The following is a 24,660-nucleotide window of genomic DNA, read 5'->3' on the forward strand; positions in this document are numbered from 1 at the left end:
CGAACCAGACAGGAAATTACTTTCGGCACACAATTGTAAACTGTTCTATAATCCTGTAAACATTAATTTTCAAACGAATCTCTCTCTTTTGAATCTCATTACATCGAACTACGTATACCTCTTACACTCGGTAAATTGGGAACAAACATGTTAACAGCGCATGGAATCAAGGCAAACTTTGGTGTAATTTTAAGCTAAACAAAAACACTTTTAAGTTCAAAGTTGTTTGCTGTTCAATAAGCACGAATTTTTTTAGCTTTACTGTTACTCTGCTTTCACTTTGTATTTGTTTAACACTTGTTGATATAAATGTTACTTTGTTGCCTGTTGGGGTACAGTTGCCACACGTTTATTTTCCAAGATGCTGGCAATCTTACTCGCAACCCTGTTGGCGTTTTCACAAGCTCTAGGTAAGTCAAACAGATTGAAACTTATCCGGGGTTTTTGGCAGTATTTAAGAGTACCGGATCTATCCTAAATAGCACGGGACGGAGATGTTGACGCCGTAGGGCGTGAAGCGAGCGCCGAAGGCGCGAGCTTGCTGGGAAGCATGCTGCCCGGGGAAATGTTGAGAATGTACCCTCCGAACGTTGCTTTCGACGTTTCTGAAACAGGGGAAGCAGTTTTCTATCCCTAGGTTATAGCTCTGGTCATTTCTTTATGATAAGAAGTCATTTTGTTGGCCATGTTTTAAATGATATCACACGGCTGAGTGAGTTGTTTTTCAATTGCGTGTTAGTGGATAGCGAATACTGTAAATCTGGTGTCCTGGGACTTTGTGTTTCAAAACTAGACTCTCAAATATTAAACTAGTCTATTCATAAACGTCCTCATCAGAAGAATAATGCCGAATCACCACATCAAACTACCGGACATCATATAGCAAGTCACCTTACTTTTCGTCCGGCCTCCGGCCTCGAATGAAAACCCTCATATATATTATTTTTAAACTTTACGCCATGATCCCACGTCCTTGTAGCTCGCTAAGGCATCCTGTCTAAGCCCAAATTGTACGAATAGGAGCATTTCAGTGATGGTCCTAAATTGACTAAAAATTTGTTAAAACTATTATGAGAAGGAAAACTAGTGTTCAGAAAAAAAAAACAGAAAAGTAGATAAATCCTCGAAATAAAATAAAGAAAAAAATGAAAACGATTTTTTTTCGCGAGCGGAAGCCTGTTTTACTTTTGCAATATTTTTTCCAGTAATTTCTCCGAAGTCTATATCCCAACGAGTAATCTTACAACTTTAATCGCCTTGTAAAATGTAGACAAATATTTGATATATTTTTACTTGAGATTGCGACTTTGAGAATGGGATGTGCGGATGGAAAAATCATCCCCAAAATGCGATCAATTGGGTCCGTCGCAGAGGAAGTACCCCAACGGCTAACACTGGACCAATTGGGGATCACACATCTGGAAAAGGTCTGTATAATTAACCTCCCTGAGGCTTCAAAGTGCAATTGCCCTTTTTTGTCTGGAGTACTGTCTTTGCTGCCCTGTTGTTATACTTAATTTCCAAAGATGTTTAAATATTTCATATTCAATCTCACCTCTCTATACTACGTTCAAAGGCCACCTTTTTAATAAATAGATCCTCTACAAACTTTAAGTGTTTCAGTGCCACCTCCATTATTTCTCACCACTAAATAAACTTTTATGTCCACAGAAAGTTGCTTTCCAACCCACTTTATTCCCCAAGTAGTGCTGTTGGTCGTTTCATACTTCCTTCGATTAAACTGGGTTGTGGTTGACTAATGACCTACAGAAAACCCAAACTCACGTTTCTCTGCAGTGGCTCCTCGGTAATCCACAATTTGAAAGCTAATCTAAAAAAAATTAAATTATTAGGGAAATTACGAGATGTCTAACGAACTGTGCTGAAGGTTGATTATGAAGTGGACTGAAAACAGTTTGTGACATACGTATTTCTGTTTGCTTTGGATTAAGGTTATTATGTGTTCGTGAACGCAAAGAAAGGCCGAAGGGATGATGATGCCGGTCTTATCTACGAGGGGTTCACTGGCAGCAAATGTCTAACATTCTGGTACTTCATGAGAGGGTCGGGTGTGGGTCTGCTTGAGGTTTGGGTGGATGATGACGACCTGTTACTGCTTGACGGATCACAGGGCAACGTTTGGAAAAAAGCGGAAGTCCACATTACTGGCAAAGACAGTATGGTGAGTATATATAAGATGGCGACTGGTACATTTACTCATGACTCTAAGCTTACGGAAACCCTAAAAACGTTCATAAAAATGCAACATTATATTTATTCACAGAAAAATGAGGTACTTATCGAAGCGGGTCCGTCTTTAAACTGCAGTATTACATTATATACATGTCAAGTCAAAGTCAAATAAATTTATTTATCCACGGTATTCTCATCAGTTACACTAGGTACTACTCATAAAAATACTAGTTACAAAATTCGTAATATAAACTATCAAAACCTACAATAAATTAAGTAAACGGCTTACAGCATAAAAAGAGCAAAAGGAAAATATAAAGAAGAGAAAGTAAAATAAAAAACTGTAGATTGTTGAAGTAAGAAAAGTGTACAAAAGAATAATGGGAAATGGTTTAATAAGATATTTTTTTTATCTCATGGTGTTTTTAAAGCTTAAAAGTTTTAGAGTTATTGCATCAATCTCGATATACGAATCTTTGGTTTTTAGAATGTCTAACAATGTCTAAAAACTTCAAACCTAGCATACACAGTGTTGTTAGTACAGGGACAAATGCCGTTAAAATATGGCTTTTTATGTGCCTATTGGTTGTGTTAGGATCGCAAAGTACTGTGGTAAAATGTACAGCAGCCGTACTATGAATTCAAATCCTGATGGTGCTTCACCGTATTTTATTCGATTAACCGTCCACTTTCTAATAAGCACCCACCTCTAATAAGCGCCCACCCTGACAGCCCAAAAAGTAAATAAGTACCCACCACACTCTCCCCTTAAATCATATCTACCATCCCAGCGTGAGAGAAGAGGAGAGTCAGTTGTGTTCCAAAATTTGTTTTAGATACGGTAGTAATTGAATTTTGATATGGCTTGTTAATGTTAGCTTTTGCACTTTGTTTTGTCGTGTTGAAGCGAAATATACTTGTTATCCCTTCAAATGTCCTTGCTTGCAGAAAATGTTGGAAAAATAATAAGCGTCCACCCTTATCAATAGGCCCAAAATTAAATAAGCGCCCAAGGCGGTTATAATCGAATAATTACGGTAATTACAAGAACGGGAATCTTCGCTCCGTTAAAAGAAATGCGTGTAAATCTTTTATTCCTTGATTCAACTTAATAAGTGAAGTACGTAGCCACCATCATCGTCTTTTGCTGCTGTTTAGTTTTACAATGTTTTCGCTGTTTGCATCTTATACTCTGATCTTACGCTTTTATATTTTTCTCAATTTTGAACAAGGGGTATAGTTCAAAAGGAAAAACGCCCTTACAAAGTTTCATTTTTCGCTCAACAAGATGACTTTTTGTGGGAGAGTAATTCCGTAAGGGCAAATTCTGCTCGTATTTAAACAGCTTTCAAAAAAAAAATGAAGAAGGATTGATGAGAATAATTTTAATAATAAGCTGACTCTTCTTACATTATACAATTGCAGTGTATGAACATTACGCCATTTTCGTTATGAGCTACGAAATAATTTATCCTTCGTTTGTTTGTTAGCTTTTCTTGGTCTCCTTTTCTTTTGTAAAATCCTTACTTCGTAAAAAAATATAAAATAACAAACATTTATTATCTCACTCGACAGATTGAGTTTTTCGTCCTTCGTGGAAAAAACAAGCAGGGTGATATAGCCATTGATGACATTCGCTTGATGGATAGTTGCGGACCGTGTCCAGGCCCAGGAAGTAAGTGAGAGTAAAACAGTTACGTTGATATCGTTTCGACTCGTTTCTGCTTTATTGCATTCATTTGATTGGTCCATTCATTCATTCATTCATTCATTCATTCATTCATTCATTCATTCATTCATTCATTCATTCATTCATTCATTCATTCATTCATTCATTCATTCATTCATTCATTCATTCATTCATTCATTCATTCATTCATTCATTCATTCATTCATTCATTCATTCATTCATTCATTCATTCATTCATTCATTCATTCATCCATTCGTTCGTTCGTTCGTTGGTTCCTTCGTTCCCATCCATCCATCCATTTTTTTTTTCATTCGCTTATTCATTCATTCGTTCATCCAATCCAATTAACAGTTTTTCAGTTTGTTTGATAACCGGCTGAGTACTTCAAACTAAACCATTTTTAATATACACCAATGTGATCACCTTCACCAGGATCGTGTGGCATAAAAGGAAAGTCAAGGATAGTTGGTGGAGCCGCAGCTGAGCAGAATGAATGGCCCTGGCAAGCTTTCTTGATGGACAATAAGAAAAAACAGTTCTGTGGAGGATCCCTGGTTGAACCTCAATGGGTATTGACCGCTGCCCATTGCGTGGACGGAGAGAGCAAGAACACTGTTCAAGTTAGGTAAGAAAGGATATTCCACATGCACAAATACGGAAGCCACATTGATTTAAACCATTTAGCAAACAACGCTAAGCTTAAAACTCACTGATTCTAACAACTGGCTACTGATCATACTGATTAACTTACAAAGCATGAAATAATTTAGCTCCATCATATCGTACATTAAAAGCCTTCTTCGGTTGCGTGCTTTGGGTTACAATCTTAGGGGATCCGATATAGAACAACTTATGATCTTAATTCTATTAGATATTTAGGGCCTAGATTATGGAGCCATCTTGAAGACAATGTTGGAACTTCTAGTAATCTGCGGACTTCAACAATCATAACAGTAAATTTAATTTTTGATGTTATCGTTACGCACCGGTTGTTTTCGTATTAACCGAGGTAAAATTAAGTTCTTAGTTACAGCCTTACTTACTATCAATCTTGCGTAAAATTAGTTTTGCAAATATTTTGTAAACTTGTTTCCCTCCTATGGGACACAAAGAGCACGGGCAGCTTTTAAATATCACGATAAGTTTTTTTTTGTCCATGTTAACGTTTTCATCGTAAATGTTATGTTTTATGCTATTGTAACTCTTATCTGTTGGTTTTAGTGACTTTGAGACTGCTTCACAGCACTCTGATGCTCTGATATGTTTTAAAGAAATCGAAAAATCCAACTGGGTAGTGAATATTCCGTGATAGCGAAAACATTAGGGATGATATATCAGAACAGCTGTTAATTGGTTCATCCCTTTATCTTTTTTTTATTTTATTTTAATGAGAGCCACGTAGTTGAATGCATCAATAAAACGTTTCCTTCATCAGCATCATCATCATCATCATCATCATTATTATTGATTCATTTTTGTTGCAGATTAGGAGCACACAAGCGAAAAGGAGAGAAACCAAATGAAATAGTGCAAGACTTCAAGGTTATTCAAATAATTTCACATGAAAAATACAACAGAACAACCTTGAGTAATGACGTTGCCTTGCTCAAGTTGGATCGTGAAGCCAAGTTAACCAGGTACAGAAATTGTCAAAATATCCAGTCAACGTAAATGCATACATTCTTGCTTGCTTTGTTTAAACATATACCCTTGTTTAGAAGTTATTTACTATTTCTTTTTGGGAAGCCTTAGCAGCAGCACAGTTCTTCGCCTCAAAAGGAAAAATAATAATAATAAAAAAAATAAAATAAAATAAAATGAAACACAGCTGCAATTGATCTGCACCCTTCAAAAGCTCTATTTTCACTGGACCCTGATAACCTGCAGCTGCATTGTTTTTTAGGGTTGGGAACATTGTTCTGTTCTTCGTTCTTTTGTTCTCTCGACCAACCATGTGAGACGTTGCAAATAGTAGTTAATACATGAAAACTAACCCTCTCCTGTAACTGTTTATCGAAATCCAGATGTGAGCCAGACACTATCCGGATGGTCAAATTCTATGGCATTAAATTCAGTTTCGTGTATGTTTGTACTATTTCACGAATAAATTATATTTTTCAGGAACTGAAGCGCCCCTAATCGAAAGGTACAAACCTTTGAAAGGTTATCAATATTTCGTTGGCAAAAATACATGTATAATTTTAGACTGAGTTACGACTACCCGGGTCAGCATTTCTTTCAAACATTATTGTAACGACACCTATGTGCCTTCGATTTCCGGAGATATTTTTAACTTTTACCGGATTTTACCTTACAATAATTTTCCGCTACTTGTCACTTAATTTGAGCTTAAAAAACGACTGGAAACACGAGTAAATTTCTTAAGGCCCACAGAACCTAGCAGAAAGTTCGCTCAAACAAGTCTTACCAGACAGGATCATCGTTACTTTTATATGGGAGTTCACCCCCCCCCCCCTCCCCCCTTTGGGAAAAAGCCCGCGTACTTGAATACCACGTGACAACAACAATTTCCTTTACCACGCATGTGCAGTCACGTGAACTTGGTTTGTCTACCGGAGTCTGTGCCTGATCCTGCACACGGTCAGAAATGTTGGACAACCGGCTGGGGAACCTTGTCTGAAGGAGGGTCAGCCCCTAATGTGTTACATGAAGTAGACGTACCAGCTGTTTCCCATGCTGTTTGCAATAAAGCTTACAATGGAGAGATCGATGGAACTATGATCTGCGCAGGTCTCAAGGAAGGTGGCAAAGATGCCTGTCAGGGAGATAGTGGAGGGCCATTTGTCTGCGGTAAAGCAAATGGCAACGGTGAAAGGTAAGAAAGTTGTGAAATAAGGAAAAAATTTAAAAATTATTTAATTCTCAATGGAATAAATGTGGGGTATATTTTAAGCCTGGTGAAAAAAATGAGAATGATTTGTTATTCAGTAAGTGACACAGGTATACTCGGAAAAAAACCCGAGCGCTCCTATCAGGAGTCGAACCTAATACCTAGAGTGTAAGTGTCACAAGTCGCTTTTTATTTAGGAATTTATGTATTAAATACTACTAGCAAATTTTATACTAGTCAATAATGCTTCTGTGATAAGTTTTTATGGTAATTATTATATATGATTATTATATAACTGAAAAGGAGAGAAAATTAAACTTAATAACATTTACTACTGAGAAAGATGATGACCAGGATACCCAAATAATCTCGGAATAACTTAAGCCGCCGTTACACATTGAAACTTTTTAGCTGAAAGTTGTGTGCAACGGCGAACGAGACCAGTTTCACGAAGTGGTGTTACACGGTGAAATTCTTGTTTTATCACCAATGCGACCGTCGCGGGCCGTTGCAGAAGTAGAAAGCCCTTCTACTTTTCGTGAAACTTGTCTCGCAACGGAAGTTCGAAAAAGTTTCACGAAACCGACCATGTTACTCGGTGTAACACCTGCTGAAACTTGTTTCGCAGCGCCGTTGCACACATTTTATTCAGCTAAAAGTTTCAACGTGTAACGGCGGCTTTAGACTGTGATTTACAAAGGGCGATTTGAAGGCACTGTGAAGCTAAAAGCATTCTTAATTACATTTATAGTTGCTTTCAACAGCAGTAGCTAGATGAGGTAATTTGGCCACCGTAAATAAATCCTTAAGTTTTCAACACAGATGATAAAACCAAATATTTGTTTCCACTCCGATCCTTCACCTTCCTAGCTTCTATCGGAAGTTTTACCACGCGTTTTACTTCAACACTTAATTTTCCGACTCTGGCTGATTTTAACTGACCACATGCAGTAAGTGTTAAGCTGTGCCAGTCGAGCCTGCCGCTCAATGTGTAATTATCACGGAGCAGTAACTGAGTGGCGCATTAAATTAGATAGCAACATTCCGGCGGTATAAAACGATACAAATGTTTTAAAAAATAGTTTGAAACACCCTTCCTAAAGTTATCGTTTCTTCTGAAAAATACTCTCTTAAGCCCATTGTAAAAATACACATCATTTCTGACCACCCCGTTCATCCGTCGCCGCCTTTTTTAACGTTGTCACTCGTGTGTTTGAAAGTTCATTGAACAAGGGGGAGGAGGAAGATTAAGGGAGGAGGGGGATTAAAGGTTGAATGTAATAGATTGCAAAAGGATTGTTTCATTAGTCTTTTTGCAATTGCTTGTAGTAAGTGTTTACTATGCACTGTATATTGAATACTCTACTCACAGATTTTACCTCCATGGAGTGACTAGCTGGGGATACGGTTGCGCTGCTAAAGAAAAGTATGGCGTGTACGCTCGAGTGTCTCAATTTACAGACTGGATAAGGAAAGGAATGGGAAAGCCTCACAAACCAACAACAGCTCAACCTCCAATTGGAACAACGGTTTCAACGTCCGCTCCATCCGGTAAAATATTGTCTTATTAATTCTCGGCATTTCAGATCAGCACCTGGGCATACGTTCTGCGCATCTCGGGATGGCTCGAGGAACTCGGGGTTTTAAAGAAGGTGCCTCTTTAAGCAGATATTTTTTTGTGCGCTTCATGATCATGCGGAAAAAGGATTGTCAGGTTTTTCGAATCCAAAACGAAAATTAGGGGTAACGATGCATTTTTCAGAGATAATAAATACGTTGACCAAAAAAGGCGAAGATCTTCGTCAAGATCCTGTGTTGAAATCTGGAACAATCTTCCACTTTCCTTAGTAGTACTTAAGAAAACCCATTTTTAACTTGCATTAAAGAAATTGGTTCTTGAAATTTCGAAGACTTAAAATTACCACACTGTGGTCTCTCAGATTGAAGCTTTGAAGTCTAAATTTAAGTAGCGATATTTTGTACCGCGTCATCATCTTGTGCACAATTCAATAAAATCGCGTCGATTAAACTGATTTAACCCTAGATTGCTTCCGGAGTGACCTGATATTTTCGCTCTTTTATTTTAATACCCTCTTCTTATTTGGTCCCGCCTTGAATAGCTCAAAAGCTACCTGCGGCTCCTCAAGTTTTGTAAATTGTTTTTGGTAAACAAAGTTGATATTGTTGTTTGTTGCTTCAATTTGGAGGACAATGCCATACGTAACATTAGAACGGAACAACGTGGATTGCCATCCTTTTTAAATTTCTGATGCCTCACAGATCAATGCTTATTTTACCCAAGTGTGTTTTTAGCGAACACACCGCCTTATTATTATTTAATCCCCGGACACTTACAACTTCATAGTTATTGTCGCTGCCTTCATTGTGGCTTCCAGTTTACTTGTTACCTCCATTACATTTCTCTGTAGGTGGCTGCGGGAGAGGCCCTAATTCGCGCATTGTTGGTGGCACTGAGGCGAAACATGGGGACTACCCCTGGCAAGCGCTGCTGCAAAGTAAAAAATCTGGGATGCAGTTCTGCGGTGGAACTTTGATTCGCCCACAATGGGTAGTGACAGCTGCTCATTGTGTGGAAAACACAAAACCCAAAGACATCATTGTTCGGTGAGTTGACGCAATGTAAGGACCGTGGTTAACGACGGTGCGCAATTTTTATATAAGTGAGAAAAAACAGACTTTAAAAGGGACTATAGGAATCCAAAACAAAAAGTTGAGGGGAAACTAGTACGAAGTTCTCAGAGTAAATAAGCACCAATAACTGTATAATGCTTCAAACAGTGTGTGGAATTGTTTTCCAAATTGAAGCTTAATTATCCATGAAAAATGTGTGGTTCACCCTAAGCGCTTGCTAACTCTGAAAAAAGATCAAAAATACATTTGAATTGGTAGTTGCCGTCCTTAAGAAATCATGAGATAAACAAAAGCTATTCTTAATAGCAAAAGAAGACACCGTCCTTTTAAAGAAGCGTAGTGTCTAAGATACTTCACAACGACGACGGCAGCCGCAGATAAATAGCTAGTAGCTGAACTTCAGTTACGTTGCTAAATTTACGGAAAACAAAAACAATACTTGCTCGATGTTTGTTCTAGTTATTTGTTTGTTTGTTTTATTGGAGAGGAAAATGCCAAGAATTAATTTAGCATTTTATCAAAATCTTTGCCCGCTGCAAAACGAATGTAGTAAATGAAAGTTTGTATCAGAAAATAGCAGAGTCAGCTTTCTTTAGTCCGATGTAAGAACTAGACAAAACTTCCTTTTATTTGCTTATTTATTTTATTTTTGCATTTAATTATTTTTCTCTTTGTTTTATGAATCTATTTTGTGTTGTTAATTTTCTTTTCCTTTTGAGCATGTAAACAATTATCAATGCTACCCACCTAGAATAGCCCTTGCTAATTGTGGGTAACAGTAATATCGTAAAAAGTATCTTCTCTTATAATAAATTGTTGTTGTTGTTGTGTCATTTGTTATTGTTGCAAATTGTTTTTTAAACATTGATCACTTTTTTATCTTGTTTATTTGGCCTTCTTTTCTACCTCTTCTGTACTTAGAATGGGAGCTCATGTTCGAGTTGAAGGTTCACCAGCTCATTCAAGTGAACAGAGGTTTAAACTGCTAAAAATTATCAAGCATTCATCATATAACAAACCTGCTCAAATGAGCCACGATATCGCGCTCCTAAAGCTTGAACGACTTGCCACCCTTGATGGGTAAGTAACAACTTATTATAGAAACCTTGGTATAGAAAACAGGAAAAGGTTTGCTGCGGTTTTTATTATAGCAGTAAGGTATGCACAGATAGAAATATCTCGATCGGACGTATGTTGCGTCTACACATACGTATTTTTGGTTTAAAACAGTTTCACTTCTTGAAATCGCATTAAAATAATGCAAAAAGGACATTCGTAAACACATCCGCTGCAAACAGTACCTTACTTCAGTACCAGAATCGTATCTGTTAAGTTAAATATAGCGCGACCTACGAGAATAAAAAAAGTAAGTTTTGGTATGGTATGGTATGGTATGGTATGGTATGGTATGGTATGGTATGGTATGGTATGGTATGGTATGCTATGGTATAGTATGGCACCAGCCCTTTGCCGACGAGTACCTCAGCTTTTCAGCTGCAGCCTGCAGGAAGGGTTATAGACAACTCATCATCAGGTCATGTCAACTCAGTACATTTATCTGTTTCATGTGACTCAGACGCGTGCCTATATGGCACATACTAGCAGCACTGCTACGATCCTTGACGTCGCCAACATCCTGTGTCGTGCGTGAAGATGCTCGGTCGAATTCAATTTACCAATTAGTATACACACATATACATGTATTGTACGAAACGCCCTTACTTCTTCGTTTAACACGCAATCATCGTGATTCAAGTCTCTTGAGATTGCAATATTTTTTATAACATGTTTAATGCAGGTATAAACTGAGGCGCACATTATGGGTTGGACAGGTTGGAATGCACGTAGTCCGTAGACCCATTCCACTGTTTGTAAAACTGAATTCCTTAGCAACTAAAATAATTGTTTGAATCTTCCAGTTACACTAACCTGGCATGCTTACCAACCACTCAGCCTCCAGTTGGACACTCGTGCGTTATAACAGGCTGGGGCACACTGCAATCAGGAGGAAGCCAACCAGCTAAAATGCAAGTAGCCACCGTCCCTATAGTGAGCCAAAACGCCTGCAAGAAGGCTTACGGCGCGAAAAAAATCCACGACTCCATGATATGCGCGGGTTTCCCTGAAGGAGGAGTGGATTCTTGCCAGGGTGACAGTGGTGGACCCATGGTGTGTAAGGATACCAGCAGCGGTCGGTACAGCCTTCATGGTGTGACCAGCTGGGGATATGGCTGCGCCGCTGCCGGCAAGTATGGTGTCTATGCCAGAGTCACCTACCTTAACCAATGGATTAATAACCAGATCAACAACTAAGCACTGGAGATGTTATGGGGAAACGATTAATAAATAGCTGTGGGACGTAAAAGTATGTTAATTATCCGCCGCAATCGATAGCTTGCAAAACCTCTTTTCTGTCTCTGATATTAAGGGCAGGAGACGAGGCAAAAAGGCATAGCGTGTAGCATTCTTTGTTGATTAAATAAAGCTCTTTGAAAATGATCACATGAAAGTTTGTTTATAGATTAAGATAATGTAGGAACCTTTCTCAACCAGTTTCACGGACTTTTGCCCTTATAAGCCAAAGTGTATTCCGGTGACACGCCTGTGAAAAGGCCTTTTGCAAAAAAACGTTTGCAACAGACGTAACTGTGTCTCCGCAGTTTACGGCTTTGTCGGAAACGCAGAACTTACCAGGGGCAATTAGAATCTAAAAAGAAAATTGGGGATAAAAACGCATTTTGCAGAGATAATTAAGCAACAACAATTCTAAAAAGCGTCAAAATACATAACAGTGTATGGCATTTTTTTTAATTGAAGCTTAATGATCTCTGAAAAATTCAAAGGGCTCCTTTTCCGGCATAGTCATAAACCGCGCAAAATAATGTTGTTTTAGTAGGAGCCAGGTAGGTGCCGTTCCCGAACCAGATACACAAAATGCATGGGCAGTAGCGAAAAAAGTCGTTCAACGTCGGATGTTCATTTCCAGCGAGTAAAACTAGCTTACTATTTTAGCGTCAATAGCAAATACATCCGTACTGGTGAGTGTGGATTAGAGGGTGAGTGTACAAGTGTTTCCTAAGGGGTTGAGTGTACAAGTGTACTGGGGGGGGGGGGGGGGGTGAGTGTACAAGTGTGTGAACTAGTGGGTGAGTGTACAAGTGGGGACTAGGGGGTTGAGCGTACAAGTGTGCACTAGGGGGTGAGTGTAGGTACAGGTGTTGACCAGAAGGCGTCACTTGTGATGTGGCTTAACTCGCTATTTTTCCAGACCTCGTTTTTTTAGCTGTCACTCTCACTCTCTGATTCACTCTAGAATGCCAACCAAGTTCTGAGCTAAAACCAAACGTGCCCCGCAACGATTTAAAAGGGGGAAGGGTTTATGTCACTTTAACATTTCAATTGCCCAAGATCATAATTGGAGACGTTTTGCAACAAACGCTTGGTGAAAATGACTAATAGACACATGACCCGTACAATTTTCTCATTGGTTGGTCAGGGGGTTGTAAACAAGGCTATTCCCAGTGACGGTATATGACGTCTTTTACATTAAGCTGACAGTCAATCAGATTTGCCGAAAACTAAAATATCCCATGAGGTGTATATAAAATATAGTTCACTTAAAAGAAGTACTATCACTGGTTCAAAACCCGTTTATTTGTTAATAGAAGTCATATAAGTTTTCTATAGATTCTTCATCAAATGCAAATGATATCATATAATTAATTGGAAATGACTACACAACTCTACAAAAACACATGAACCTTTTTTTTTTAAGAAACCAAAATAACACGATGATTCTTGGACTAGCTACTTTATAATAATCTTTAAAATAATCTTCAGTTCTAGTTTGCACGTTAGCTGCTTCAGAATCCTACGCCTAATTCCTCGTACTATGTGCAGCGATGTAATGAGCCATCACTATTTCACGCTGAATTTCTAAGACAGTATGGATCCTTAGCTTCTAGCACTATTAAAACTTAAATCTACGATAAAAAAAGCTGTTTCTACCCTTCAATGAGTGTACATTCAGTTTACGTTGTTCGAATCAAAGTCTGCCCACACGGATTTTGGACGTGCGTTTAAAATATGCTAGCAAAAGTCAAGAAACTTTGTGACTTGCCTTGAAATTGATTTGGGAGAGAGAACTTTTGCATTACCAGTCACTGCTTCCTGAAATTTTGCATTTGATATTACCATGGCAACCATAGTTTGCGCACGCAGGGGAATTTTTTTCTTTTTTGGCTTACTTCATGACTCCGCGGTTGAAGCCGTGAAAATTAAAATTGGGAGATTAATAGTTCGCCCAAAGCTGGTTTCTTTTTGATGCGCAACGCAAGTAGATAAGGTCAAATGATATGGAAATTATGTCATGATTTCCAAATGGCAGTCACCTTCTTCCTAAAGACTCAGACAGCCAACAAACCAAAAAGTGATCACAATCACCAGAGGAACACTAAATGGTCTGAAAACATAAAAAACCAAGAATATTCCTAATTCTAAAACTTCGAAACTTGGTTGCCATGGTAAAATCAAATTTACTCAACTTTGACCTACCACGCTAGATTGTTCCTAAAAGAATTTCTGGAAAAAGTCGCCAAGTTTAGTGGTACTTGCTGTCATTAGCTATCATTAAGAAAGTTGTCAAAAAAATACGGTGGAACCCTGCTACCCCTCTTTGAGTTCTGGAGGGAAGCGGAATTTCCACTCCCTGGTCGTAGAAAATCAAAAATAGCCAGCTGAATGGGGTGAAACTTACCAATGAAAATGTATTGAGACTCTCTACAATTGCCATAGTGATTACCATAACTATAAAACACTCTACTTTGTAAACAGGTACTGCACGAATAGACGAAAAGCCCTAAGCATATAAAAAAATATATATTTTACGCTAGAAATTGCTTTGTAGCAATGTGTCTCTACTATTTGTTTTCTCTGTAAGTATATAGATAGTATTATTTAAATGTGGCTTAACGTTCCAACATTAGAGGCAAACCGTAGCCTTCAGTTCGTCATTTCTTGGCATCTGTCTCGTCTTCAAGCTCATCTTCTTCCTCCTTTTCAAGCTCGACTTCTAGTTCTTCCTGGGGGGTCTTCACTTCAGGATTTTCCTGGACTTCTTCAGTTGTTGGCCTTATGTCGGGTTTTTCTGTGACCTTAGCAATCTTCACAAGAACTGAAGGAGGCTATTAGGGAAACAGACAAGAAACCTTGAGCTAACAGCGATAAAAAAACTAATAGTAATAAAATATATCCTTATGGACATCCTAAGAGTCAAACAATATATGTTTCTTTACAAAACCCAAACTTGTTTACATTTCAGTTACAATAACGAGAGTTTTTTTCTTTTGAAGTGGTGTGTAGCTCTTGGGTCGTCTCGGGATTGATTTGTTATTATTGTTGTCCCTAATGTTGTTTTAAGTTGCTATTACCCGTCGATGATATTTTTAGTGGCAAGTAACATTAATTGTTTGCAGACTATTTTCTTGGAAGGCATTTGCGATTGTGATAATAAATGTGGTCCTAGGCCCCTAGACTAATGTTATACGCCTCAACAAGCGCTCGTCCAAAAGAACGTACAGGTTTAACTTATCACTGTAAAGGAAATGCGGATGAAAGATTTTTAACGAAAGGAAAACCATTGCAGTTCTGTATGCAACTCAAGCAGTTGGGTTACGAACCCGGCACTTGCCCTGCGCAATACCGGTGCAGTGCTCTACCACCTGAACTATCAAGCCAACTGGAGCTGGTCTTTTTCTGAGTTCATAATCAGCCTAAGGAGCTATATGAGGTGTTTTATCATATACTTGAATTGGGGATGAAAGATTACAAACTCCAAAACTGACCAACTTCCAGCTGACTTGATAGCTCAGTTGGAAGAGCACTTGCCTAGTGTCGCAGAGATCATTAGGTTGGAATACCGTTCAAGCCGGCTTTTCTCTGTTTTAGGCTTTCTTTTCGCACGTTCTCGCTTGTATTAATAACTGTTATGGTCTTCCCTGCATTTGGCAAACGTCGTTCATCAACAGTTCAATATATGATACGTCATGAACATACCACTCTTTCGCACTGCTAGCGGCCAAGGACCTTTCAATATCGAGCGACCTCTCTTTGGAATGAGTTGCAGCCTTCGCTCAAACTTAGCCCTTCCGTGACGGTGTTCAAGCGCTTACTTAGGCAAAAACTTCTTAATGACTGTTTTAGTTAATCCACTAGCTTTATCTTATTTTATTATTGTCTTGTACTTAGTTATGTAATTTTAAATTGACTCTGAAAAGCCCCGTGGGGACGAGCCAATAAAGTATGTATGCATGTATGTATGTATGTATGTATGTATGTATCTATGTATGTATGTATGTATGTATGTATGTATGTATGTATGTATGTATGTATGTATGTATGTATGTATGTATGTATGTATGTATGTATGTATGTCTTGTATGTCATGTATTCGTCCTCCATGGGCACTGCACCGGTGTCGAAGAGTCCGGTATACGGTTCAAATCCTGTTCATTCTTCCGGATTTTGTGTTTACAGGCTTTCGTTTGACAACCTCTCAAGTTGCGTGCTTAGCTTTGATACTGTTTATTAAAAATGCATGTTTCTTAGATACCAAATGTCCTGTGAATTTGGCAGTTTTGTGTAAATGACATATTGCATAATTGATGAATATATAAATATGTTTTTACCTCTGATTTTTCTTGTTTTAGTTCTTTGGCTAACTCCTCTTTCAGTTTCTCTTCTTCTTGGGCTGTTTCTTTTTCACTCAGCAAGTTTTCATTCTGCTCCTTTGTCACCGTCACTGTGATTTTTCGTTCCTTTTGCACTTTGACAACCAACACTTTTTCCGCTGTTGTTGTTGTCGCCGCTGTTGTTGGTGGAGGTGGCGTTTCTGTACTAGGTACTGGCTTCACTTCTTCTTTGTCATCACTCAGTACATTATTAGCTAATTCCGCCAGTTCAAGCTCTTCAATGGACATTCCTCTTTTTGATTCGTTTTCAGACTTGACTGCTTCTTTCCCAGATTCTGTTTCTTTCTTTGCCATTTCTTCTGTTGTAGCTTCATGCGGTTTTTCTGTCACAGGAGGAGGTGTAGGTGAAGGTGGTTTCAAGGATTGGGTTTTCAGATTTTGCTTTCTATTCCTTTCTGCTTTAAGAGCTTTTTCGAATTCCAATGCAAGCTTTCTCTCTTCAGGTGTTTCTTCTTCTGTCTCTAGTTCTTGCTCTTGTTCATTTTCTAACTCTTGTTCTTCATCTTGGCTGTTCTCCGTCTTGCGTGTGGCATCTCCCAGAACTCCTTCCGACCGTCCACCTTGGTTTGGAAGTTTTTCGACTTCAGCTTTAAATTGACTCCCACTGTTCTTTAAATCTTCCTCCTCTGAAGTGATCTTTTCAACCTTTACCCTGGATTCCACCGGACGCTCTGTTGTTGGAACTTCTGAAGACAACTTCGCCTTCTCATACACACGTTTGCTTGTAGGATCTTCTGTTTTTACGGCTGGTTTCATAGATGGTTCTGGAGCTTTCAGTTTCTCTACAGTCACTTCAACTTTTGGTTGGGCGATATCATCTGCCTCATCTGAAACTGTCGAGGATTGAATTTTCTCCACCTTCACAGTAGTCGTCTTTTCACTCTCAAGAGGGGTCTCTTTTGATAGTGAGGTTTCCATTGGCAGCTTTTCCACTCGTGCTCCTAAATCTTCTTCTTCTTCCGAAGCTTCCTGGGTTTGGCCTCTTTTGGCCTCTGCTGTTATTCTTGGTTTTTCATTCTCATCTTTTTGTACGGTGATCATCACCTTTCTCCCTGCCTCTTTCATTTCGCGTTTTCCGGTTTCTTCCATCTCAAGATCATTTTTTTCGTAATCTTCTCCTTCGTCGGCCATCTTTTCGACCTTGATATCAACTGAAGCCTGGTCCATTTCATCATTTTCAGCTTCATCACTTGTCACCTTTTTCACAGTCACTTGGAGAGGAATCACTTCCTTGGCTTGGCTTTCTTCTTGTTTGTTGCCAGCAGCTGCGTTTTCGGCTTCTCCGTTCCCTGCGTTCTCAAGATCCTTTTCTTCGTTTTCTCCTTCATCGTTCACCAACTTTTCCACGGTGATCTGACCAGGCACTCGATCTATTTCTCTTCTTTCTTTCACTACTTCTACCTGAATGCCTTTTGGTTTTTCCTGACTTTCTGCAATTTCGGATTTTCCTTTCCCGTCACTCTCAAGGTCTTCTTCTTCCTTTTCTGCTTCATCATTTTCCACCTTTTCAACAGTGAACTTACTAGCTTCATCGGCTTCTTTCTCTTTTGTTTCTGCTCCTGCATCTGCCACCTTTTCAACACGTATCCTAACTGCAGCCTCTTCATTGACAGTCTTCTCGTTTGCGGCCATTTGTTCCTGGACTGAGTTCTCCTTCGCAGGGGAAATCTTTTCCACTGATATAACAGCCTCTGCGTTTTCACTTTCTTTTGCCCCACCCCCTGCCAGATCAGTCTCTTCGTCGTTGCTTTGTCGATCATTTGCCAACTTTGTCACAGAACTCTGAGCAGGAACTTGTTCTTCCTTCTTGGCCTCTTTTTCTTTTACAATTTCAACATGTACACTTTCTGTTGGTTTCTCGTTTTGTTTTTCTTTCTTTTCACCATCTCCACCGACTTTCCGACCTGTTTTCTCGATCTTTTCAACTGAGAAAGTAGCTCCGTCCTTTTCTTTAGCTTTCTCGCTTTTCTGTGATGACAGTTTCTCCACTTTTGTCTCAATCGTAGCTTCTTTAACAGAAACAGTCGTTTCCACCTCCATTTTATTTGTACTTGTCCCTTTACCTTCTCCCTCGCCGACACCCGCAGCGTCTGGTTTTAACTTTTCGACTTGGATCGTAACACTTTTATCAACACTTGACACAACTTTTTCAACGCCGAAAGGTGTTGGAGTGATTTCAATGTTGGTGGATTGAACGCTTGGTTTTGTGGACGGTGAAGTGATCTTCTCTACCACCACCCGAGTTTTGTCAGTAGACTGATTGTTTGGTTCTTCAGGTTCGACATTCTTTTCGGTGGAGGGTGTGGAGGAAATTCCTAGATAAAAAAATAAAATCCGCCACTTACTTTTTACATTTAATGCTGAAAAAATAAGTTATATACCAACCCCTGTCCTATTTTCCTTGCTCCAGACATCTCGAGCCTACATAGCTCCTTAATCCGAGATTTCTTTTCATTCTGCGTTAGAACACAAACTCAAAATGGCCCTCCCCACCTCATCATCACAATTTTCGTAGTTAAAAAAGACCATTTGATACGCCCTGGCTTCTGTTGTCGATGCTAATGGCCTCGCTTTCCGATAATTTTCTGGTCAAAATGTTGATGGGAGAAGCAAGAGGAGGGTCCTAAACATTTTCCGCGAAAGTGTAATAGCTCATGTTCTTTAGCGCTTGATTGGAGAACAAAAATGGAGATTGTACAACAGGACCGATTTTAGCAACTGGTTTCTCAAAACGAGACAACTTGGATAGTTTTGAGTATTAATACCATATTAATACTATTTTAATTTCATATCAGTGCTGTAGATGACCACTCGCCACATGAATCATCTTTCTATAACCTCCTTATCTGCTGGTTAGCAAACAGGAACGACCGGTGACTAGTAGTTCGACATTTGGAGGTCGTACTCCTACTGAAATCCAGAGGTCTCTTATGCCGGGGTACGAGAGTACACTGTATCCATTAAACCTACGTTATTTATTTCATTCCAGGAAGCAAACAAAGCCATGCTACAGAAAGGAAAACTTAACTTTTTGAAAGCCACTCGTAACATTTACGGGATCAATATTCTCCAAGCGGAAGAAAGGAACCAAAAATCTATGAACCGCGGTACAGTCAAAAGCAAATTATAGCTCTTGCAGTTTTGTCCAAAAGTAGAAAAGCTCATTTCACCTGTCGGTTTTTCATTGTTTTCCTCTGACTCTTCCTTGACTTTTGTCCTCACAGCGTCAACACGATTTTCAATGTCCTCCAGCTAAAATGTCAAAATACGAAAAAAAGGGTGATAAGAAAGGAAAATGATGGTTTCACTATGACTTCCTCATTTTTTTTTAAGTGCTTGGAAGGGGAAGCGGAAAAAAAAGGAGGGGGGTAGCCTGCGAGCAAGCTCTCCTGGGGTGGGGGCGGGAGGGGGAAAGAAGAGAGAGCTACTCTTTCCCCCTCCTGCCCCCCACCCCCAAGAGAGGTTGCTCGCAGGCAGGGATGGGGGGGGGGGGGGGATAGAATGGGAGTTAATTTTCGACTTAATTTGCCGCAGGTTTCACAAAAAAAATCCCATTCACAATAGTACCAGTGTTTGATATTATATTGCACTGGATATTTCCTTCTTATGAAAGATTGTTGAAATTTTTAGGCCTAATTTTGAGATATGGGTGCGTATGGGTATGGGTGGCAAGTTATGAGTTTATTGCACTTTCAGGATACAAACTGATACATCCGAGTACCCATCTCCTTCGCAATGCGGGTAAGTTTAGAAACGTTATTTTGGATTTTTTTTGATTGGCCATAAGTGTTTCCATTCAGTGGCATTTTCAGGTGTTACAGAGAACAGAATAATTTCTTACCTCTGATTCCAGTTCTTCAATGGATAACTGCGAATTAAAAAAAAGGCAATTAGATACGTTTTGCAAATGGATTTTGACTGAAGTTTTTACGTTGATTAATGAAAACAGTTCTTGCATCTTTTGAGTTACTTAAACTGCAACAATAATAGCCTACGGGCTGAGAGAGGGAGAGAGAGGGCGCTGGGAGGAGTCGGGTGGGGGGGGGGGGGTGGGGTTAGTGCTACAGCGCCCCTAATGTTTGCGGGCAACAAGGAAAATTTGGGCAAAGGTTCTTTTTTAAAAAAAGTTTCCATTTTTCTCAAGATAGATATTTTTGATCAGTAAACTGTAACTTGTCCCAGTGAAGTGGGAAAAATTCGATGAGTTTCATTTTGTATAGGGGTTCGTATGCTGAGTTTGTTCATGGTTATCGTTGGACACTGCACTGGTGTGTGTTTTTTTTTTTTCAGAATCCCATCGAATATTGTCAACTGGAGGCTTCCAAAAATAATTACGAGCTAGCTAAAAATAGTATCGTATTTGACTGGATAAGTGCCCACCTCTCGGGAAAAAAATCAAATCCATAATATCCATGATAACGCCCATTCTTTTTTGTTTACTGTTCATCAAAACCTCAAGAAATGTTGTTCCCACAAAAATACAAAGAAAACCAATTGCTACAGGTGTAGAAGACTCGCAAATGTATAAATATAAGGCATCTTTGAATGTCACAAAACAGAACCTATATTTTTGTTAGAATTCTAAAACTTTTCATGCTCAATACCGAAGGATTGCAGAAATTTCATTCATGTTCTTTACTGCATCGTTACCGTGTCGCATTTCCAATATCCCAAAGGACACAGTCACGCAATATTTTTCCTCTTAAGCTGTTGACCAAATGTCATGAATACAAATAGTTAATGAGTCAAAAAATCAAGACAATTCTAAACGCAACATTCAAAAGTGAAAACATGTATCGACAACTGAAATATCACTCTTGAGCAGAAATGACCCGGAAATACTCTGTACTTTGGGATTAGCCTGTCACACGCAGTGAAACACCTGATAAAGAAAGGTTCTCCCGGGGCGTAAAGCATCCAATATCAAAGAACAAATTGTCCTGTCTTGTGCCCATACTTTTCTGTTAAAAGTACCGGGAGAAGTTATTGAAATATCAAATAAAACAAAAATCCTCGTGGGTGATCATATTCTTAATTCTCATGACCTCAGGGGTTGAATAGGCGTTGTAATCACAAGGAGAAATTTGATGCTGATCAGTTTTAGGGCTTAAAGGGTTCAACTTTACGAAATGTTCGGCGGGATTCTCGGGAAGCCGAGCGGAAAACGTAAGAAAACATTATGCCTCCACCGTATAGCGAAGACTTGATGGCGGGCAATATGGATTTTGAGCTTTAATTGAAATTTACTGGGTATTTCCCAGACTACCTTTTCGGCATTGTTGCGTACGCTTTTACGTTTTGCTTGGACAACCTTTGTCGAAACAGCTGTATACCTTTTCGTTTATTCTTTACCTCTAAAACAACCCAAGGCAATGATCCGTCATTCTAAGATGTTGCAAGGATTAAAACGTGCAGGAAAAATGCGCCGTAACCTGATAAACCCTTAGATACCGTGAACTATGACATGAAGAAATTCGATGGGTCTTAGGATTAACTCATGAAAAATGTTAGGTAACGCAGCCGGATTTATTAATAACCATCAATTCTGATCTTGAGCTCAGTTGAGTGTATGTTCACGCATGGAGTTCTTCAGTCAACGTTCCTTGTACACACACTCCGAGTTGCTTATGATCGTCTTTACTCGACAAACAGTTGACTTTAACTACGACTAGACCTTCCACAATTACGTAAACTGACGATTGAAAGCGAATGATCGAAACGGAAGTTTCAGGCACGGAGCCAAAGAAAAGTGTGGACGGCAAAGGGAATGAACACGGAAATTGATTTTTTAACGATCTAACCAGGAAGTTTCTACGGCCTGGGGCCTGGTACTTCTAGGATTTTTTTGCTTTCTTTGCTGCGTATTTGCCGCTATGGTCCCTAAACCCTAACCCTATTTTACATCAAAATCGTGCATTTTTACAATTCTCATTTTTCAGTCCAGGTCTGGAAATCCGTACCCGTGTTTTTGGACTTGCAGATTAAAATGATTAAAGCCCATCAGTGTACTCATTTTCAGGGCATTACGGTTGGAAAGCCATTCCCCTGGGGCGACACATACGTATAAGGTATATCATGTACGAAGGTTTTTGAAAACGATGGCGAAATAGAGTGACAAAGGAAATAAATGTATACATGTACGTTATATTTTAAGGGAGCGCCGGCATTCAGCAACGCTGAATCATGTATTGTTCCGAGAACGTAGGGCTTCTTCTATGAATAAATTATTGATGAACAGTTTGGTCTTTCTGTGATAGTTACTTTCATGAATACGTTTAAGCACAACTAATATCTGTTTAATGTGGTGATGTGACTAAACGATGGCATTGATCAATTATTAGGGTCTTTGCCGACCTATGGAACACTCTCACTCGCTCTTCCAGAGAATACAGGAAGCGTTCATTTTCTATTAAACAAAAATTTGCTGAGAATTTTTAAGCCGATTTTCTTGTATTTAAGGTGTAGTTTCGTATCTAGTTTTAGGTTAATTGTTGGTTACAAATAAGATATTTTTTCCTTATCTTTCCCTCCTTTTATTAGTATACTTTTGAGACGACCTTTCTGTATTCACTTTAAGGCGAGGATAGTTTCCTCAATAACTTGAGACTGCTTCCCACTGGAGTAAAGAGGAAGTAAATATTGCCATGTCACTGATCATCCTCTCGTTGTATTCAAAAGTATCTGGATCGGGTTCGCGAAATATTTCACACCTTCGTGATCCAATTGACTATCTGGTAATTTCTTTAAGCTAATCCAAGAGTAAACCCTGGATAGAAACCTTGAAATCCATCAAAATTAAAGTAACAGTGATTTTCATTCATGCCCAATGTTGCAGCTATCGGATTGCCAGGCAACAAAACTGAGAAGAGGCCTGTGTCGATCAGAGAGAGGAAACTGATATCAAATGTATCGTGTTAAATTTGCAAATTAATTAGACTGATTTGTGTCCCTCCGAGGCATCCCTTGGTTGATGAAACCCCTTCCTCTTTCTTTAAATGGGTGACGTCAGATCGCATAACCGAATAAGTAACAGAAATAGCGGAATTAAGCAAAAGGTTTATCAGTGTATTGTTTAGGAACGTGAAATAATACGACTATGATTTCATCTCAAGTGAACAGTACGTTTGAGTTCGCTCGATAAAGAAAAAGAATGCATTCCTCTTTAGAAGTAACAATTCAGGGAAACTTTCTTAATACCCAAAAATATTACTCAAGTTTAAATGGTTGCCTGTTTGCAACACGTCACCCCTCAACCTTCGCTGCAATTTGATGATTGTTATCTGACAGTTTTCTATCACATAAGGAGTTGACCCCCTTTTAGCAGATCACCGCGACGAGGAAATGGCCCCGTTTCAGCGTTACAGGAATACTTTGAGCAAAACGGATTAAATAACAAAATGATCTATTAAAGCAGTCATACTAAAATAGCATTACCTACACCTTGTGTTTTATCACTGAATCAAAAGGTAGCTTGAGTTGTAAGAGTCGCAGTAATTATACACCGCGATTCGTGACAAGTGTTAGAGCCGTTTATTGTAGCTGTTATAGTATAATTTAAATACTTTTCGTTGTAAACTTAACACTTAAAGGTTAATCATGGCACTTCTTTTATAAACACGTCCGCACGCATCCAAGAATGGAGAAAATGTGTATGATTTTCCCCTTAAAGTTGCGGTTATCTAACTAAAATATCCCTATGTTATTCATAAATATTTTTTCACGATGCAACTAAACAACGTTGACGGATTGCAGATAAAATGCGCTCACGTTTCTGCCCGACTTCCGCGGATAACTTGTGCAGTCACAAAGTACGGGAAAATCTCATAGTTTATTGGCACAACGTTGTAAAGTGGTTTTCCCCTCTGAAAATTTCTATCTTTTTGTACACAAAACTGACTCATTAGATCATTCCGCTACGTGAGCAACGAAAAAACCTGAAAAAGCCTGTCGCAGAATTTGTCAGTACGCAGTCACACTTGACAGCTGTGGCACTGAAGATTTCGACAATTGGGAGACGTCACCTTTCCCGCCGCGGTCCTAAGATTACTGCCTTGTCCATTTTAATATGTTGGAGCATTAAAATAAAGTAGTTGGTAGAGTTGACTTACCGTTCTCTGTACTCTGCTTTGGTCGCTTTTCTCAACTGGCACTGAAATAAAATGAGGATTAATTTGCTCAAAAAATGCATTTGGGACTACGGATGAATTAGAGGGAGCGAATGACAAACTCTATACGGTTAGGAAGCTTTTTTGAGCTTCTGATCTCAACAAATATATGTACCTGGCAGTGCCAAAATTGCACAGAAAGAAAGGAGAATCACAATTATAGCCGCTTGCATCTTGTTTAATGGGCTCCTTCGCAACCTATTGTTTCTGTCTTACTGTGACTGTTCTCTTTCGTCTGAGATGAAATATGATCGCCATGTCAAGACCGACGTGTCATAGATACGTTGGCAGACATTTAAATCGGTATAAATATTAAACTAATAAAAACAAGGCATTGTCGAAGTAAAATAGCGGAAATA

At 39.0% G+C, this 24,660-nt stretch overlaps 2 protein-coding genes across 2 annotated transcripts; one reads left to right on the forward strand and one right to left on the reverse strand.

Annotated features, from left to right (window-relative positions):
• Positions 1-338: 338 nt before the first annotated feature.
• On the forward strand, positions 339-11,886 carry LOC146474630 (transmembrane protease serine 9-like). The gene is made up of 11 exons (XM_085116367.1): positions 339-410; positions 1,299-1,427; positions 1,953-2,182; positions 3,769-3,868; positions 4,317-4,509; positions 5,369-5,521; positions 6,436-6,720; positions 8,108-8,286; positions 9,165-9,360; positions 10,309-10,467; positions 11,307-11,886. Exons 1-11 carry the CDS (start codon positions 362-364, stop codon positions 11,698-11,700), a joined length of 2,067 nt encoding a protein of 688 aa, XP_084972493.1. The 5' UTR covers positions 339-361; the 3' UTR covers positions 11,701-11,886.
• A 1,135-nt stretch (positions 11,887-13,021) lies between these two features.
• On the reverse strand, positions 13,022-24,566 carry LOC146474631 (uncharacterized). The gene is made up of 6 exons (XM_085116360.1): positions 24,417-24,566; positions 24,245-24,285; positions 19,978-20,004; positions 19,307-19,388; positions 16,074-18,451; positions 13,022-14,570 (listed from the first exon to the last, which is right to left on the reverse strand). Exons 1-6 carry the CDS (start codon positions 24,472-24,474, stop codon positions 14,397-14,399), a joined length of 2,760 nt encoding a protein of 919 aa, XP_084972486.1. The 5' UTR covers positions 24,475-24,566; the 3' UTR covers positions 13,022-14,396.
• Between the last annotated feature and the right edge of the window lie 94 nt (positions 24,567-24,660).

This window comes from Pavona decussata, unplaced genomic scaffold, assembly GCF_977016875.1.
Source record: "Pavona decussata unplaced genomic scaffold, jaPavDecu1.1 SCAFFOLD_87, whole genome shotgun sequence".
Classification (NCBI taxonomy): domain Eukaryota; kingdom Metazoa; phylum Cnidaria; class Anthozoa; order Scleractinia; family Agariciidae; genus Pavona; species Pavona decussata.

Excerpts from the sequence above, each read along its gene's own strand:
- LOC146474630 (XM_085116367.1), top strand. The coding sequence starts at position 362 with ATGCTGGCAATCTTACTCGCAACCCTGTTGGCGTTTTCACAAGCTCTA. Across the intron at positions 6,721-8,107 it reads GCAAATGGCAACGGTGAAAG|ATTTTACCTCCATGGAGTGA; the intron begins GTAAGAAAGTTG and ends CTCTACTCACAG. Across the intron at positions 9,361-10,308 it reads CCCAAAGACATCATTGTTCG|AATGGGAGCTCATGTTCGAG; the intron begins GTGAGTTGACGC and ends TTCTGTACTTAG.
- LOC146474631 (XM_085116360.1), bottom strand. The coding sequence starts at position 24,474 with ATGCAAGCGGCTATAATTGTGATTCTCCTTTCTTTCTGTGCAATTTTG. Across the intron at positions 19,389-19,977 it reads TTGAAGAACTGGAATCAGAG|CTGGAGGACATTGAAAATCG; the intron begins GTAAGAAATTAT and ends TTGACATTTTAG. Across the intron at positions 18,452-19,306 it reads AAACAATGAAAAACCGACAG|GAATTTCCTCCACACCCTCC; the intron begins GTGAAATGAGCT and ends TTTTTTATCTAG.